This window comes from Pinus tabuliformis, chromosome 7, assembly GCF_031772625.1.
Source record: "Pinus tabuliformis cultivar Carrire ecotype Pingquan chromosome 7, CPIR1, whole genome shotgun sequence".
In the NCBI taxonomy this organism is placed as follows: Eukaryota; Viridiplantae; Streptophyta; class Pinopsida; order Pinales; family Pinaceae; genus Pinus; species Pinus tabuliformis.
In genome coordinates this window covers 1,122,500,082-1,122,515,888 of record NC_142293.1, presented here as the reverse complement: position 1 = coordinate 1,122,515,888, position 15,807 = coordinate 1,122,500,082, and the positions used below count along the sequence as shown (strand labels likewise).

Sequence of the window (15,807 nt, the reverse complement as noted above, 5' to 3'; positions counted from 1 at the left end):
GTTGCAGCAAGCTGAAGGAGTGATTTATGGGCAAAGCAAGGCATGGAAATAAAAGCATAGAAGACAATAGAAGGTACAATACGAACAACATTGAATTATGTGAGTTGCACGCTATTTGAGAGAAGTTTTTGAAAAAAAATGAAAAAAAAAATCGTACAGTGGTAAGGAAATCCATACAGTCATATACGTACAATAAATATTTTCAACTTCAAGTGGGCACAGAAATCAAGGCAAAGTCGGCACGATTTTCAAGGAGTTTTGGGCTAAAGAGATAAGTTGTATTTTGTTGTTTTGTTGTTTTGTTTTGTCTGCAAATGTATTTTTCCTAAACTTGAAAGATAAATAAATTTGAAGAGCTCTCTAACAGGTTTTCCCCGGAGAAGATTGAAGGGGTTTTTCCTGGGTCTAAGTTGAGCAAAAATCTATGTGTATTTTTATGTGTTGCTAGTCTGGTTATGTCCATATTTATTTTCAACATGTGTTGATAGTCCCATGTCTTTTAATCTGAAAATTTCATTTCCATAATTTTATATGTTGAATGTATGTTTATGGGAAAATGCATTTAACTAAATGGGAGTGATAAGATAAAATTAAAACCAGGTTGGGATTGCAGGAAACTTTTTTTTAGTCATCAAATTTCAACATTGTATCAAAGCTACAGGTTGAAAATGGCAATTTGAACCGCAGACAATAGTTTGGGACAGAAAACAGTGGTTTGGAAAACAAACTGAATTTTTGGACAGCAAACTGATATTTTGGGACAGCAAGGTGAAATTTTACACAGACTGAACTTTTGGGATAGGAAGGTGTGCTGGAAAGTTCATTTCTCCATTTTATTGGTTTTGTAAATTTTGGACAACCGTCGTGGTCATGTTCTTAAGGATAGATAACACACTAAATGAGATATCCAACTATGTCGTTTGGAAGGACATAATTCAAAGAGTGTGAGGAGGCAGATGTTTGGGACATAGTGCGGCAAGTGGTTGTAGTTCCTACTGTTGCAGATGAACTTGTTGAATTCACAAAAAATAATGCAAAGGCAAAAATGATTTTGATGAACAATCTGAAGGATCATGTGGTTCCCTCAGGTGAGAGGAAACACATATGCATATCAGATGTTGACAGCTTTAACCACTCTCTATCAGAGTACCAATGAGAGCAGGAAGATGGTACTCAAAGAACAATTGAAGAACATTAGGATGACAAAGGCTGAAAATGTAGTTCATTATCTTAGCAGGGTCAAATAGGTATGTGATGATTTGATTGCTATTAGTGAGGCAGTTGCACCCACAGAGTTAGTCAGGATAGACGTAGCGGGACTTTCTAAGTCTTGGGAAGTATTTGGAGATACTGTTACATCTAGGGAGAATCTTCCCAATTGGGACAAATTCTGGGATGATTTTGTGCAGCATGAGATACGGAAGACTAGCAGTGGTGGGGTGAAGATAGCAAATGAGGATGATATAGCCTTGACAGCCAGGGGGGAGAACAAAGGGAAGGCCAAGAAAGGGGCCTCATCAGATGAGGCTAAGGAAAAGGAGAAGAAGAAGAAAGATACAAATATGTCCAAAGTCAAATGTTGGGCATGTCAGAAGATGGGAAACTATGCTGCTACGTGTCTTGAGAGGAAGAACAAGGGGAAGAAGGGCACTGCAGCTTCAACAGAGGTGGAGCAGTTTGCTTCACAGTTTGACCAAGACTTTGCATTTATTACTTCTACATCTAGTAGGAGTACACCATTCAATGTGTGGTACACAGACAGCGGGGTTTCCCGCCATATGACAAGTGCATGGGAGTTGTTTTTAGAGCTTGCAGAGAGGGCACTTGATATTGAGATTGTACTAGGTGATGACTGCATTGTGAGAGCTATTGGTGTGGGGACTGTGACCTTTGAGAGGGAGTCTTTGCCTCCTTTCAAAGTCATGGATGTTTTGTATGTTCCAGGGATGAAGAACTTGATTTCAGTATCTGCTATGGAGGAGAAGGGGTTTGACGTCACTTTCTCAGGAGGGCAAGTATTGATGCATCCCAGGGGAGCTTCCATCACTTCGGCCAAAGTGATTGGAGTCCTCTCTAGGAAACTATACAGGTTTAGTTTTCAGTCAGTAGGAGCATTGGTGGGTAGCACATCTAGTAGCACTCACACTAGTACCACCAGCAGTAGAGACTTGTGCGAGTTATGGCACCGGAGGATGGCACATATGCATCATGGAGCTTTGAGAGTACTGAGGGAGATCACTACTAGAGTTCCTAATTTTAGTGTCGAGCATTATGAGGTTTGCAGAGGGTGTGCTTGGGGAAAGTACACCAAGTTCCCATTCCCAACAAGCAGCAGCGGATCTACAGGTATACTAGACTTGATTCATACTGATGTTAGTGGTCATATGTCTCATGTGTCTTTGGGTGGTTATGAGTATTATGTTATATTCATTGATGACTACTTTAGGAGGACTTGGATATATTTCCTTAAAACCAAGGGTGAGGTCTTCACTCACTTTAAAGATTTCAAAGCTCTTGTGGAAAAACAAACAGGTAGGAAGATTTGGGTCTTGAGGTCACACAATGGTGGTGAGTACACCGATGGTGGGTTTTCTGACTTCTGTGCACAAGAGGGCATTTGCAGAGAGTTCACGTTTCCTTACAGCCCCCAGCGTAATGGGGTGTCTAAAAGGAAGAACAAAACTATTGTTGGGGCTGCTAGAGCGATGATTCATGATCGGGGGTTGTCTTTGTTTTCGTGGGTTGAGTACTGCAATACTAATGTTTATCTTCAAAGCAAGAGTCCTCATAGAGTATTGGGGAATATGACTCTGGAGGAGGCTTTCAATGGAGAGAAGCCTCATGTGGCACATCTGGAGGAGCAGAGGACGACGCTGGAACCCATGGCAGAGAAGGGTATCTTTATGGGTTACAACGAGACTTCGAAGGCCTATCAGATCTTCATTCCTCCTAAACGGAGAGTGTTAATTAGGAGGGATGTGAAGTTCGAGGAGGAGAGGGCCTATTGAAGATCACGGGAGTATGATGAGAGAGAGTCACAGACTTCTCCTTAACAGGGAGGTCAAGTACAGGGAGCAAGATCTCAAGGTTCTGGATTGACTGGTACAGCAAGTACTTCAATGTTAGTGACATCTGTGGCATCAGTTGCGAGTTCACTGAGCACTTCTTTAGGGGGTCCACTAGTATAGAGTTCACATGGCACTTCAGCTGACATAGGCACAGGTGCCAATGCAGGTTCTTCGAGGACAAGTGCTAGTACAAGCACACCAGGGTCAGTTGGAAGACCTTCAGGTTCACCAAACTGGGGGGCAAAGGATGAGGTTCCCTATGGGGAAGCTTCTTCAGGGAAGAGGAGGCCCAAGTGGCTTCAAGACACCTTGAAGGAAGAGGAGTCCGTTGGTCCTCCGAAGAGGGTAAATAGGGAGAGTGTGCCACCTGAGCAGTTTTGCAGTTATGTAGCCAAGGCTACCAGCATTGTTGACTCTGAGCCTACTAGCTATGAGGAGGCTGCCAGCTAGGAGGTATGGAGAGAGGCTATGGTGGAGGAGTATGCCTCTATGATTAAGAACAATGTCTGGGAAGTGGTTCTTAGGCCTGAGGGAAACTCAGTTGTGACTTCCAGGTGGCTCTACAAAATCAAGCATGTTGTGGATGGCAGCATTGAGAAGTTCAAGGCGAGGTTTGTGCCTAGAGGGTTCTCACAGATAGAGGGATTTGACTATGATGAGACCTTCACTCCTATAGCTTGGTACACTTCTATCCGATCCCTTATTTCTATTGCTGCAAAAATGGGTTGGCAGATCCATCAACTGGATGTGAAGACCACATTTCTGAATGGAGTTATAGAGGAGGAAGTGTATGTTGAGCAGCCACAGGGCTTTGAGGTACTTGGGCGAGAGACCCATGTATGTTGGTAGAGGCGAGCACTCTAAGGAATTAAGCAATCTATGAGAGCTTGGTATTCGAGGATTGATACTTGCTTGCAGCAAATGGGTGTCACGAAAAGTGATGCAGATCCGAACCTATACTACATTGTTGTAGGGGATGGTTCGCTCATTCTTGTGTTGTATGTTGATGACTTGTTCATTACTAGGGCAGAGAGACTGATTAGTGGTTGTAAGGAGGATCTTGCTATGGAGTTCGAGATGAAGGACATTGGGTTGATGCATTACTTTTTGGGGCTTGGGGTGTGGCAGGAGGAGGGCATATCTTTCTGGGGCAGGGGCAATATGTTGTGTATGTGTTGAGCAGATTTCACATGGCAGACTGTAGACCCATGTCTACACCGATGATCACCAACTAGAAGAAAATTCATGCTTCATATTCTAGTTTGGTGGATCCCACATTGTATAGGTAGCTTATTAGGTACTTGATGTATCTGGTCAACACTAGGCCATATATATGGTTTACAGTGAACATGCTTAACCAGTCCATGGTTGAGCCCAGGAATGTGCACTGGGTAGCTGCAAAGCACGTTCTTCGCTATGTGCAAGGGATTGTTCATTATGGTCTAGACTATAGGCAAGGAGATGGAGTGAGGTTGGCAAGTTACACAGATTCATATTGAGCAGGTTGTGCTTCTGACAAGAAAAGCACTTCAGGGTGTTGCTTCGGATTGGGTTTGACAATTGTGCCATGGTTCAGTCGAAAGCAAAAGTCAGTTGCTTTGAGCTCTTTTGAGACTGATTATATGGCTACTAGTCAAGCTGAGGCCATTTGGCTTCGCAAGTTGTTGTATGGCCTATTTGATCAGGAGTTGAGACTGACGGTTATTCACTGTGATAATCAGGGTTGCATTAAACTCGCGGAGAATCAAGTGTTTCATGACAGGTCAAAACACATCGACATCAAATATCATTTCATCACGGACTATGTTCAGAAGGTGGCAGTGAACCTAGAGTATATATCAACAGATGAGCAAGTGGCCAATGTTCTCACGAAGTCCTTGCCAAGAGGCAAGCATGTCCATTTCAGGGACAAGATGGGTGTGGTGAGAAACACTTTCCTCAGTAAGAGGGAGTGTTGATTTTTAATGTACCTTGGACAAGTGGTTTCCCATGGGTTAGTTTCTACCTAGGGAAAAGTGTCCAAAATAATTATTTTCCTAATTGTGGCTTTATAAAGTGAAAGTGACTTTATAAGTGGTAAAGTCAAAGTTAAATTATAAAGTGAAGATGGGTGAGTTAAAAAATAGAAAGTGAAAATTAAATGCACATTTATTCTCATCCATTGATCTAAATGAATCTAAGCCATTGAATCTTAGGGTTTCCCAAAAGTCATTTAGGAAAAGAAAGGAGAAACAGCATTCATTCTTCATTAGCAGATTGGAGAAAAGATGTTGAGAGTTGGAGAAAAGTTCTAAAAGAGAAATTTGTTTCAGAAAGCTGAAGGAGTGATTTCTGGGCAAAGTTGAGCATAGAAATCAAGACATAGAAGACAGCACAAGGTACAGTATGAACAACATTGAATGTTGTGAGCTACACGTCGTTCGAGAAAAGTTTTTGAAAAAAAAACAAGCAATCTGTATAGCGGTACGGAAATCCATTTAGTCTGTACGAAGTCTGTACAGTGCAGTTCGTACAGTCGTATCCATACAGTACATATTTTCATCTTCAAGTTGGCACAAAAATCGAGGCAAAGTGGGCACAATTTTCAAGGAGTTTTGGGCTGAAGAGATAAGTTGTATTTTGTTGTTTTGTTTTGTCTGCAAATGTATTTTTCCTAAACTTGAAAGATAAATAAATTTGTAGAGCTCTCTAATAGGTTTTCACCAAAGAAGATTGAAGGGGTTTTGCCTGGGTCTAAGTTGACCAAAAATATGTGTGCATTTTTATGTGTTGTTGGTCTGGTTATGTCCATATTTATTTTTAGCATGTGTTGACAGTCCCATGTGTTTTAATCTGAAAATTTCATTTGCAGAATTCTATATGTTGAATGTATGTTTATGGGAAAGGGCATTTAACTGAATGGGAATGATAAGGTAAAATTAAAGCCGGGTTGGGATTGCAGGAAACTTTTTTTTAGTCATCAAATTTCAACATGGTCTGTAGCTGGTGAAATGGTCTGTGAATGATTCGGTGATTAGTGATTTCATTGTTCAGTGTTATGAGAACTGTACACGGATATTATACAGAGAAAGCACGTATATACGCTTGTTTTATTTAGTACAGTCGCGTACACAATTTTATATTTATTGATTTTGGTTGGGTTTTGCATTCAATGTCTTGATACTTTGGAATTTCAATTGATTTACAGTGTGAAAGTGTTTAAAATTCAGTGCTTCAGTTTCTTTGGGTTTATAGTTGACATGGGTCCAGGTGGCCTTCAGGTTGGTTTGATGATTGTTTAACAGGTGGATTCAGTTTGAAACATTATGAAAAGTGGTCCACAAGGAGCCGAGGGTAGCAATTTTCAGAAAGGGAGTTGTAGCTCCCTTCCAGTAGGTGCTAGAAAACAAGAGAAGGTTGTAGCCTTCTGCAGGTGGGTGTCTGCGTACTGATTAGAATCTACCCAATACAAGATTGTAAGAAGTTTTCCTTTATAATAAAAGAAGAAGACATAGACGACGACAGCAATGGTTTTCTCCCACATTGGGTTTCCACCTAAAATCTTGGTGTTCGTGTGTTGATATATTCCTTGTGTGTTGATGATCTATTTGGATCTTACTGCTCATGGTTACTGTTTAATTGATGATTAATGAAGTAATGATGCACTGATTAAAGATGAACAGACATGAAATTAATGATAAATTAGTTATCTAGATATACGCGAGTTGTTTTAATCACAATCGCGTACATACACTTGTTTCCTTAATGGCAATAGTGTACATAAATCAGAATAAGAAATTGAAAAATTGAAGGGTGTAAAATATTGATTCACCCCGCCACCCCCCCCCCCCCCCCCCCTCAGTATTTTTCCTAACACAATTCTCCCTTTTTTGTCGCTTCAGGGCCTTAACCCAGTGGGGATTTCCTTTAGTTGTTGGTTCTAATATGTGGGGTTTGGTACCCAAGTACTTTCTCCATTTGGTTTTAAAGGAGTCAAGTTAGGTTCTAATTCTCTCTAGCAGGGTATTTCCGTAGTCGCTTTGTCTTAGTTTCAAAAGTTGGGTAAATGCGAACTCCATCTCGTTTCAAAAGTGAAAATTATGTGGTATGTTTCGTGTATCACTATAACTCTCTGGTCTTGTTCTTGTTTTGTGTCTTCCTAGAGGGGTTTCATTTGGTGGTCTGGATAGATGACGTTGTGATATATGGGTGACATCCCATATTTGATCTCATTACAACATATTTGGTTTGGTGGGTTGGTTGTCATACTTTCACGAGCCCTTTATTACGACATAGTTTGTGCCATAGCGGTCTCTGGGTACAACCAATTCCTTGAGTTTACTTATTATTCTCCCCTTTTGGTTCACAAAGGCTTAAATTCCATTCCTGGGGTCAGTGGCACTCGTTTCTACTAGCCATTATGTCTCCTTTGCAAAGAATGTCAAGTCGTCGAGGTGGTTCAAGTGGTTCTTCTTCCCACCGACATCAGTTGTTTCGATGGGAGTCAGTGGGTAATTACTTCGATTTTGTCCCTCTTCAGATCAGGAAGGAAATTCTCCTTGAATCAAAGGAGTTTGGCGTTCAAGCATACTTCTCATATTCAAAAATGGGAGGTGTCTCATTAAAGTGGATACCAAACCTATGCAAATTTCAAAAGTGCAAGCTCCATTTCCTACATTCTCTCACAATACATCAGCAGATGGAAACTCTGCTATGTATGGTCCTCCGAGACAAGTAGGGCGACAACTATAAATTGTTTGCAAGACAGGAGGACATCAAGCAGATCCTTAGGAATATCTGCTACAACTTGGACGATATTGTAACTCAGCTAACAAGGGTGGAGAAATTTGTGGTTTCAGACTCTGGTACTGAATCAGGGGAGCTCAACGACACTCCTGTTGTTATCAATGCTCTCACTGACTGTGTCTTCTCATGTTGCTCCTCCTCAAGGGAGTTCCTCACCCCTATCTCCTGTCATCATCGCCAATTGAAGTGGAAAACACCCTTTCGGCACTCGTTTCTTTTTTGATGGAAGTTGATGTCAACCTACAGCAGCGGTGGTCGTTCCTTGAGGCAACGTCATGGTCAACTTCTATATTTTTGGTTTCAGTCAACTTCTATACTTATGCTTCTACATTGAATGAATCTGGTTTTGCTTTTTGCAAAGGGTTCAACTGATGTTATCATTCATAGTTTTTGGACAAATGTACTGAAGATAGCCAAGACCTCAGTAGACTTGTGTATTAATGGGTTATAGGGTACACTTGGATGAAGCTTCTATCTCCCACGGTTGTTTTTTGTGACTTAGAAAACTATCTATGCTTGATGTAATACTTTTATAGTAATAAAAGCATTCGAGGAAGCTTAAAAAAAAAAATAGAACCTTGGAAATTCATAGGATCTTCTTTCAGATTCACGTGGGAGGTGATTGAGTGTATATGGTAGTGAAGCTATACTTTCTAGTGATGGAACGTTGAAAATCCATTGATTATAATCCCTTGAAGACTTGTATGATAAAAGAATTTAGTATTGTCGCTCTATAAACATGATGATGACTTCTATTCAGTCGAAGAATGAAGAAACACTGTTCATATCATAAATTTTATACATACCAGTGCATTCATTCTGCTTCTTTGAGCATGTAATTCCTCTTGTTATACTTGAGATAATGCTTTGTGGATCCACGGCATGATTGAATACCTCAGTTCACTGGCACAAAAAGATTACTCACATTGATTTTAGGAAGAAACTTGAAAAAGTGCGCTAAATAATGCCCAGTAAATTAATATTTTACATGTTTCTCAGCTGTCCAAATCATATGAATACCAAACTTTCGCTGTTTTCAAGTTCCTATGCTACATTTTTGTGGGGTACAATTGCACATATCATACAAATATGATAATATGTTTAAAGGGGCATACTCCTTTGCTGCAACGTTTGGAGACAGTCAAGAATGCATATAAAATTGCAGAAATACAAAATGATCATTTTCCTCTAGGAAGGAACATTCCTCGAAAAGAAGTTTGTCTGCAATTGAGAGTCCTATTTGCTTTAAATGACTATTTTAGTGTGAAAAGTGCCCTAGGGAGCACCTTAATTGGATTAAATTGAATGCAATGTTCAGTCAGCAACAATCAAAATGTTGAATTGGAAGCATTTTTTCCCTTTTGGGATACGTTGCAGAATGGGAAATACAGTCAAAGCAATATGAGTTTTGAAAGGAATCAATAAAGACAATCTCATGCACAACTCCACACATCCATTTGTCTAATTCTGATGAAAATAAATTAGGTGGTGACAGTTTTGAAGGTTTTTTTTTAGTTGTTTACACACTACGTTAATGTTTGACCCTTCTTGAATAGATGCTTTGGAGCAGCTCTTCCATGGAATCATCTTTCCCTTCGAACGAGCTTGCTAATATGGAAGGATTTCAATTCACAATATTCTTATATTTCATCTATTGCCTGGATTAAATATCTATATGCAAGCTTGGTTAGGAATGTAGAAAACTGTAATGCTTGTTTTACATTGTGAAGTGGATTATGTTTTGCAGGTAGCATGTTACCCAGGGAATTCCTTTATTATGAATGTAAGGTGTTTATCATGTCTGGGAAGACATAGGATTATCTTAAAGGGTGGACATTAAATAGAAGCAAATAAATTGTTCGACTCTACAATATAATATCATTTTAAGTTACAGAGAAAGAAGCAAGTAATGAGAAAATAAATTAATAGAGCCAAATTATGAAGAACCTCATATAAAATGTGAACTTCACTGGCTAAATAGGATTATGTAAATAGCAAAAAGGGGGAAACAACTAAAATGCAAAACAAGCTACTCAAATCAGGGAACAAAATACTCACTTAAAATGGACACTAATCATTGTTATACACATTGGTATTGGTCACAATGCCTGTGATAGAAATTAATCTATCAGCTTCTACCTTTCTGGAAAAGCAGATTTTAAAAATCATCTCCAATCAATTTGTTTTCCATTGCCCTCAAATGTCTAACAATGGAACTGAAAGCAAATCTCCACATTAGATAAGAGTATAGAACTAAACTGTTAAATTTCTTGCAGCCAACAAAACAAACCCTCAATGCTCTTTGATAGATCAAATCTGTGTTGTAAACTCATATGCAGTTATCTTCTATGGATAATCCTTTCTTCCATACAAAATGCTATCTCTTTATCTTCAAAATCAGAAACAATAACTCAAATGTTATTAAGTAAGGTTCAGTCCATACCTAAATGAGATGCATAATGAATATGTCTTGTGAAATTATATATCCATGTCACTGAAACTATTGTATTTTTGTTTTAGAATACACATATGCAATGGCATTAAAGCCTATGGGTATAATGAGTAATTTCGAGTCGCCATTCTACCAACATTTCATTGGACCTCCAAATACTGATCTTCCAGATAGTCTCAACTCTCACTTATGCATCTGTAAAGCATGTCAAGGCTGTCTGTTGTTCATGCCTCAGCCTCAACCTTGGCCATATCTAAAACAACTTGAGATCCTTGAGGTGACAAGCAAATCATTGCCCAGATGCTAAACATAGTGATGTGGCTCCAGCATGCAATTCAGTATGCACATTCCATGACAATACAGGTATTCTGTATATATCACTGTGATATACAGATTACACCTCCCGGTCTTCTTATCTATAGTAACAACCAAAAGTTTTCAAGTACACCTTCCATGGAACCTTAAAATGTAAAGATATTAGTTGTTATAAACTTTCTCTAAATATAAGCATAATCAGAGCTTCACTACGCTGACACTGCATAATTGAACTCTGCTAATAATACATAGAACTTCTAGAATGTTTTCTTGTGACACGTGACATGTCTAATAATGTATGGAATAAAGTGATTTTGAATCTGCATTTTCAAAGTAATGTCTCCCTTGCTCATAAATAATTGCAAAGAATAACAGCAGCACAAACTCGTTAGACACATGATACAGGGTAAGGTACCAACATATGAAATGCACGCAAAGGGTGAAAATGCTAGCAACTCTCAGTGCAAGTATCATGTTTATTGCCATTCTGAGGATCAAAATCATTACACACTTCTTTGTCTTCAGCTGAATCACAACAATGAATAGCAGGTTGATTAATACCAAAGAAGCCCACAAGCACTGCTGCACCTCCAAGATAATCTAGTAAGTGAGGCAGGTTCCCTCTCAGTGAATCAACTAATGCTGCCAGAGGGACCTGAATTGTCAGACCAGCCGTTGCTACAGTAGGTGTGGTGAGAAGTACAGCCTTTGCCCACAAATAGTCACTAAGCACATTATCAAGCAGTCCTGAATATCACAGTAGCCAATCTTTAGTCAGCTATCCAAATTTGTATGGGTACCTTAAGCAAAATGTATGAACAAACCAGCCAATTTCAAGGCAACGCAATAAAATCTCAAATTCACTAACTTTTCAATTTTATCTATTAGAATTTTATATAACCCTCTGCCTGGTTATATATTTTATAGGATGCAGAATAACGTAGGATAAACTGAAAACCTAAGGACAAAAGCAAAGACGCTAAAATAAAAAATTAGCTTTGCAAACATGTGGTTCCAAGGGATTGTGTCTGTTCTAAAATAAAACTAGTCAGTCTGTTTTGAAGTAGATAAAAGTGCTTCCACAACTACTTAACTTTGCTGGAAGGCAAGGTCTATAAGTTCATGCAACATAGATGGTTCATTTAATAGTGACTAGAACACAGAATAGCTAGGTCAGTAATACAAAGTGAATTAAAATTGGCCAAGGAGTAGTGGCATTATAAAATTCCATCTTCGTTAAAAATTCTGCCAAATTTATTATCCTCTTCCATAAGGTAATATAACAACACTAGTAATGAAGCCAGGGTAGCAAAAGCAGATATAGCCCTATGCCTGAATAGATATTTTATAGAATGTACAATAACAGATAAACTGAAAACCTGAGGATAAAAGAAAAGAGCTAAAATAAAAAAGCTACTTTGCAGACACAAGTGGTTCCAAAGGTTTAAAATAAAACAAGTCAGTCTGTTTTGAAGTAGATAAAAGTGTTTCTACAACTAGTTAATTTTGCTTGAACACAAGGTCTATAAATTTATGCAACATATATGGTTCATTTAACAGTGACTGAAACACACAACAGCTAGACCAGTAATACAAAGTGAAACAAAATGGGCCAAGGATTAGTGGCATCATAAAATTTCAGCTTCTTTACAAATTCTGCCAAATTTATCATCCTCTTCCATGAAGGTAATATACTAATACAATAACACTAGTAACAAAGCGAGGACACTGGAAGCAGATATTACAAAAATAACCCGTCATTTCTATTGAACAATCGGTCATCAGAGTTATTAAGAGCCAAGATGCCAACTCATTATAACCCCATTCATCATTTCTCCCACCTGGGTCCACATAGGGTTGGCTTTCCCCTTCCCCTTGCCCACACCTTGGGTCAGGGCTAGAATGATGCCCCGGAGGTTGATTTAGCTGAAAAGAAAAGCAAAAGTATAATTGGCCACATTCAACAAGAAAATGTACCACAACAAGCAAAAGATAGCCGAGACATACACATTTAGCACGTGGGCAAAAGCCAATACATGAGCTCTACCCCATCATCATGGCCATCACCCTGGTTCCTATAGGCCCTAGATGAGCCTCCTTTATCATTTAAGAACCCATGATTGTCCCAACCCCTAGTGAGCATTGAACCGTCCTACCTTAAAAGGGGTATCCATTGCTATATCTCACACATCATGCTCTCACCCCTTGAGCCCCTAACAATTAATTAAAGAAAAATCATAAAAGGTAAAAGCAGTGTTGTTACAATCACGATATTATCGTTTAATCGCAATTATTTCAACTAAACGATAAAATCGCGCATAGTAATCGGATAAAAAAAAAATTGCCCGATTTTTTCGAAAAAATCGTGGAAAAAATAATTAAAAATAAATAAATAATTTTATTTTTTTAGGAAGAGGAGGTGACCCAAGCTATCCTTGTCACAAGTAGAGGACATGGTCTACCTCCTGTAGCTCCTAGTTCTTCAACTTCTAGAGCACAGCAGACTCCATAGTCTACTACGGCCTGCCAACTCCACCGACATCTACATCTAGAGGAGCAAAGGAAATCAGTAGTAGTAGACTTTAGTTATTTGGTTCATTTCATTGCATATGACATTATGACTCATGATATGAGATACATTATTATATTTTTTGTTGATCTTTTGAGGTTGAGTTGGGACTCAAGAGTCAGGACTTACTATTAAGGACATGATTCACTATTATGCGTGATTTTAGCGCTAGAAATGATATTAAACATCTTATATATTAGTTCTTTTATCATATTTATGTGTCAATGTATTTATTTTATGTTGTAGATGGTTTAGATATTAAAAAAATTGAAAAAAAATGAATATTTTTGTACCAAACGATTTTTTCCCAATTATTACCGATTTTTTCCCGATTATTATGATTTTTTCCGATTTTTTCCTCGCGCCGATATTATCCCAATAACGATTAGTGCAACATTGGATAAAAGGCATATAAAGAAGGGTGGAAAAATCAAGGTCGAGGCACCTCATGTACCACCACTGCTCCCTCCTATACATTATATACCCAAATGTGGGCTTTCCTTTTACTAGCTACCCTTGTACCCTAGCATGTGGCCCAGGGCTGCCCCCTTTCATTCCCTACTCCATTCATCTCTTTATCACATGCCACCACCTTTTAAAGGATGTACCTTGGACATATTATCCCCTTTAGAAGTATAAAACACCCAATGGGATACTTGGTTAAACCCATTTAGAGCTTGGAGACATTAGCACATGCCAAAGCCCATTATGGAAGGGTATGTCATTATGAAGTTCCCACTTGTTGTTCATGGTTTGTAAGCTCCTTTACTCGATTTCCTTGATGACTTGTTGTACTGGAAGGCTAGGGGATGCATTGAATCTTATGCAGGATTACAGATGGTCTCCATCTTGGGTTTGGTCTCCCTATATGGGATCCTAACCCTCTAGAGGGCTACATTGGCACACGTAAGGTGTGCGTTGAGAGCCATTGGCCTCCACAACAATAGACATCACTCCATGGATCCCCAGAGATGTTCAGAGATTGCTCTAGATTTACGTATTGGACGAGGAAGATGCACTTGGTTCACCTTTGCCCAGGCAGCCCCATAGTTGTACCATGCACTGGGCAGATGACCCAGGACTGGTACGCTAATGTAGCGTCACTTACACCATCATTTAAGCACTTACATATGGTCTGCAGGCATCTTCAACTTACTTGGAGACCCATGAGGTCACTTGTGTGCCCTCACAACCAATGGGAGCATCACAGGTTTATTATGTGGAGAACAAAGGGCCAACCCCTTGTCCATTTCTTTTGGAAGTCCAAGACATCATTTTGGCACTTATGGACTTCATCAGGTCTCTGGGAGAGCCCAACGACATGCATTATTGATTATTCGACCTCTTGGGAGGCTTACTATTTTGTTTATGAGCTAGTTTGGTGGGCTTGTCACCAAAAGATAGTTATTTGCACATTATTTTAGCTGATGGGCTAATGTAGGCTCAAATTAGGTAATTCAAACTCCTAATGAGTGTATAAATAAGAGAGACATGAATTCATTTTGTATCATCATTTGGATTTGGAACTTGTATCTCTTTAGATATTTTCGCTATCCTTCTTGGAGGGCAAATTTTTGGAGCATTGAATGAATTTTGATGTTTGGATAATTTTCATATGTCTTGGAGCTTCTTGATGGCAAGTTTTTGAATGGTTGGATATATTCTTACACATGTACATACATCTTAATACTATTCTTCCTTTCTAATTTTGTCACATACATTGTTGTTGGGATTTCCTTATACTAGGGCTTATTTGTTGCATCTCTTATGCGAAGTGTGGAAGTTTTGTTTCTGGATAGTGAGTGCTTCATGTATGGGCCATGGATAATGAATGAATGTTCCTAGGAATGTTTCATTACTAAAATTCATCTTGATAAGCCATTTATCTTGCAAAACGACGTATATCGTCTTTGAAGTTGTTTTTGTTGCTACCCTAGTGCCAAGTGAAATTGTCTTTGAGGCCTCCTTGACCTAGAAAATTCGAAGGTCCATAGTCATAATTCTACCTGACTCCATTTCTCCCCAAAGGATTAGGCACTAGTCCACCCAAAGGTGATCACCTTAAACCTACTCCCCTTCTCCCCTTTCCTCTTCTCTAGGTCTAATCCTCTAGGTCGCCTAGGGCATCAATTATCTCACAATCTAGCCATCCAAATACTTCGATTTTTGGTCCACAATTGCGTTGGTGTATCCTCAAGAAGCCCTCCAAAATTCATGAGATTCCGACAGTGGGATCTTGAAATATCGCAAGCCCTAGCTCGAAGACCAATTCTTGCCCTTGGTTTCCCTTAGGCTAGAAACCTCACTGGGATCCTTGCATTGCCTTTTATTGAGAATTCATTCCTTGATCTCTTTCCCCTCCCTAATTAGGTCAAGCACATTATTGGTTGCTAAATCTTATCTCCTTGACCTAACCTCGGGTCCACTTGGTCCCATGTGGTCGCATGCACTATCAAGGTTGATTCTTCAAAGATCACCTGGGACCCAAGTTTCCACAAGAATTCTAAGGCTTAGGGACCTCCTTTATAAGGCACATACTCAAAACCTAACCCTTGAAATTCTCCCCAGGCCCTTCCTTTGAGAGCCTTCCATCTTGTCTTCCAAGACAAGCAAGCCAC

At 39.3% G+C, this 15,807-nt stretch overlaps 1 protein-coding gene across 1 annotated transcript in view; it reads right to left on the bottom strand.

The window, feature by feature from the left end:
* Positions 1–10,237: 10,237 nt before the first annotated feature.
* Positions 10,238–15,807, bottom strand: part of LOC149251462 (EamA-like transporter family) — a 90,715-nt gene continuing 85,145 nt past the window's right edge. Inside the window, exon 4 of the mRNA XM_089459452.1 lies at positions 10,238–11,367. Within this exon, the coding sequence (XP_089315578.1) occupies positions 11,069–11,367 (299 nt within the window). The 3' untranslated portion in view covers positions 10,238–11,068. The remainder of the gene's footprint in view (positions 11,368–15,807) is intronic.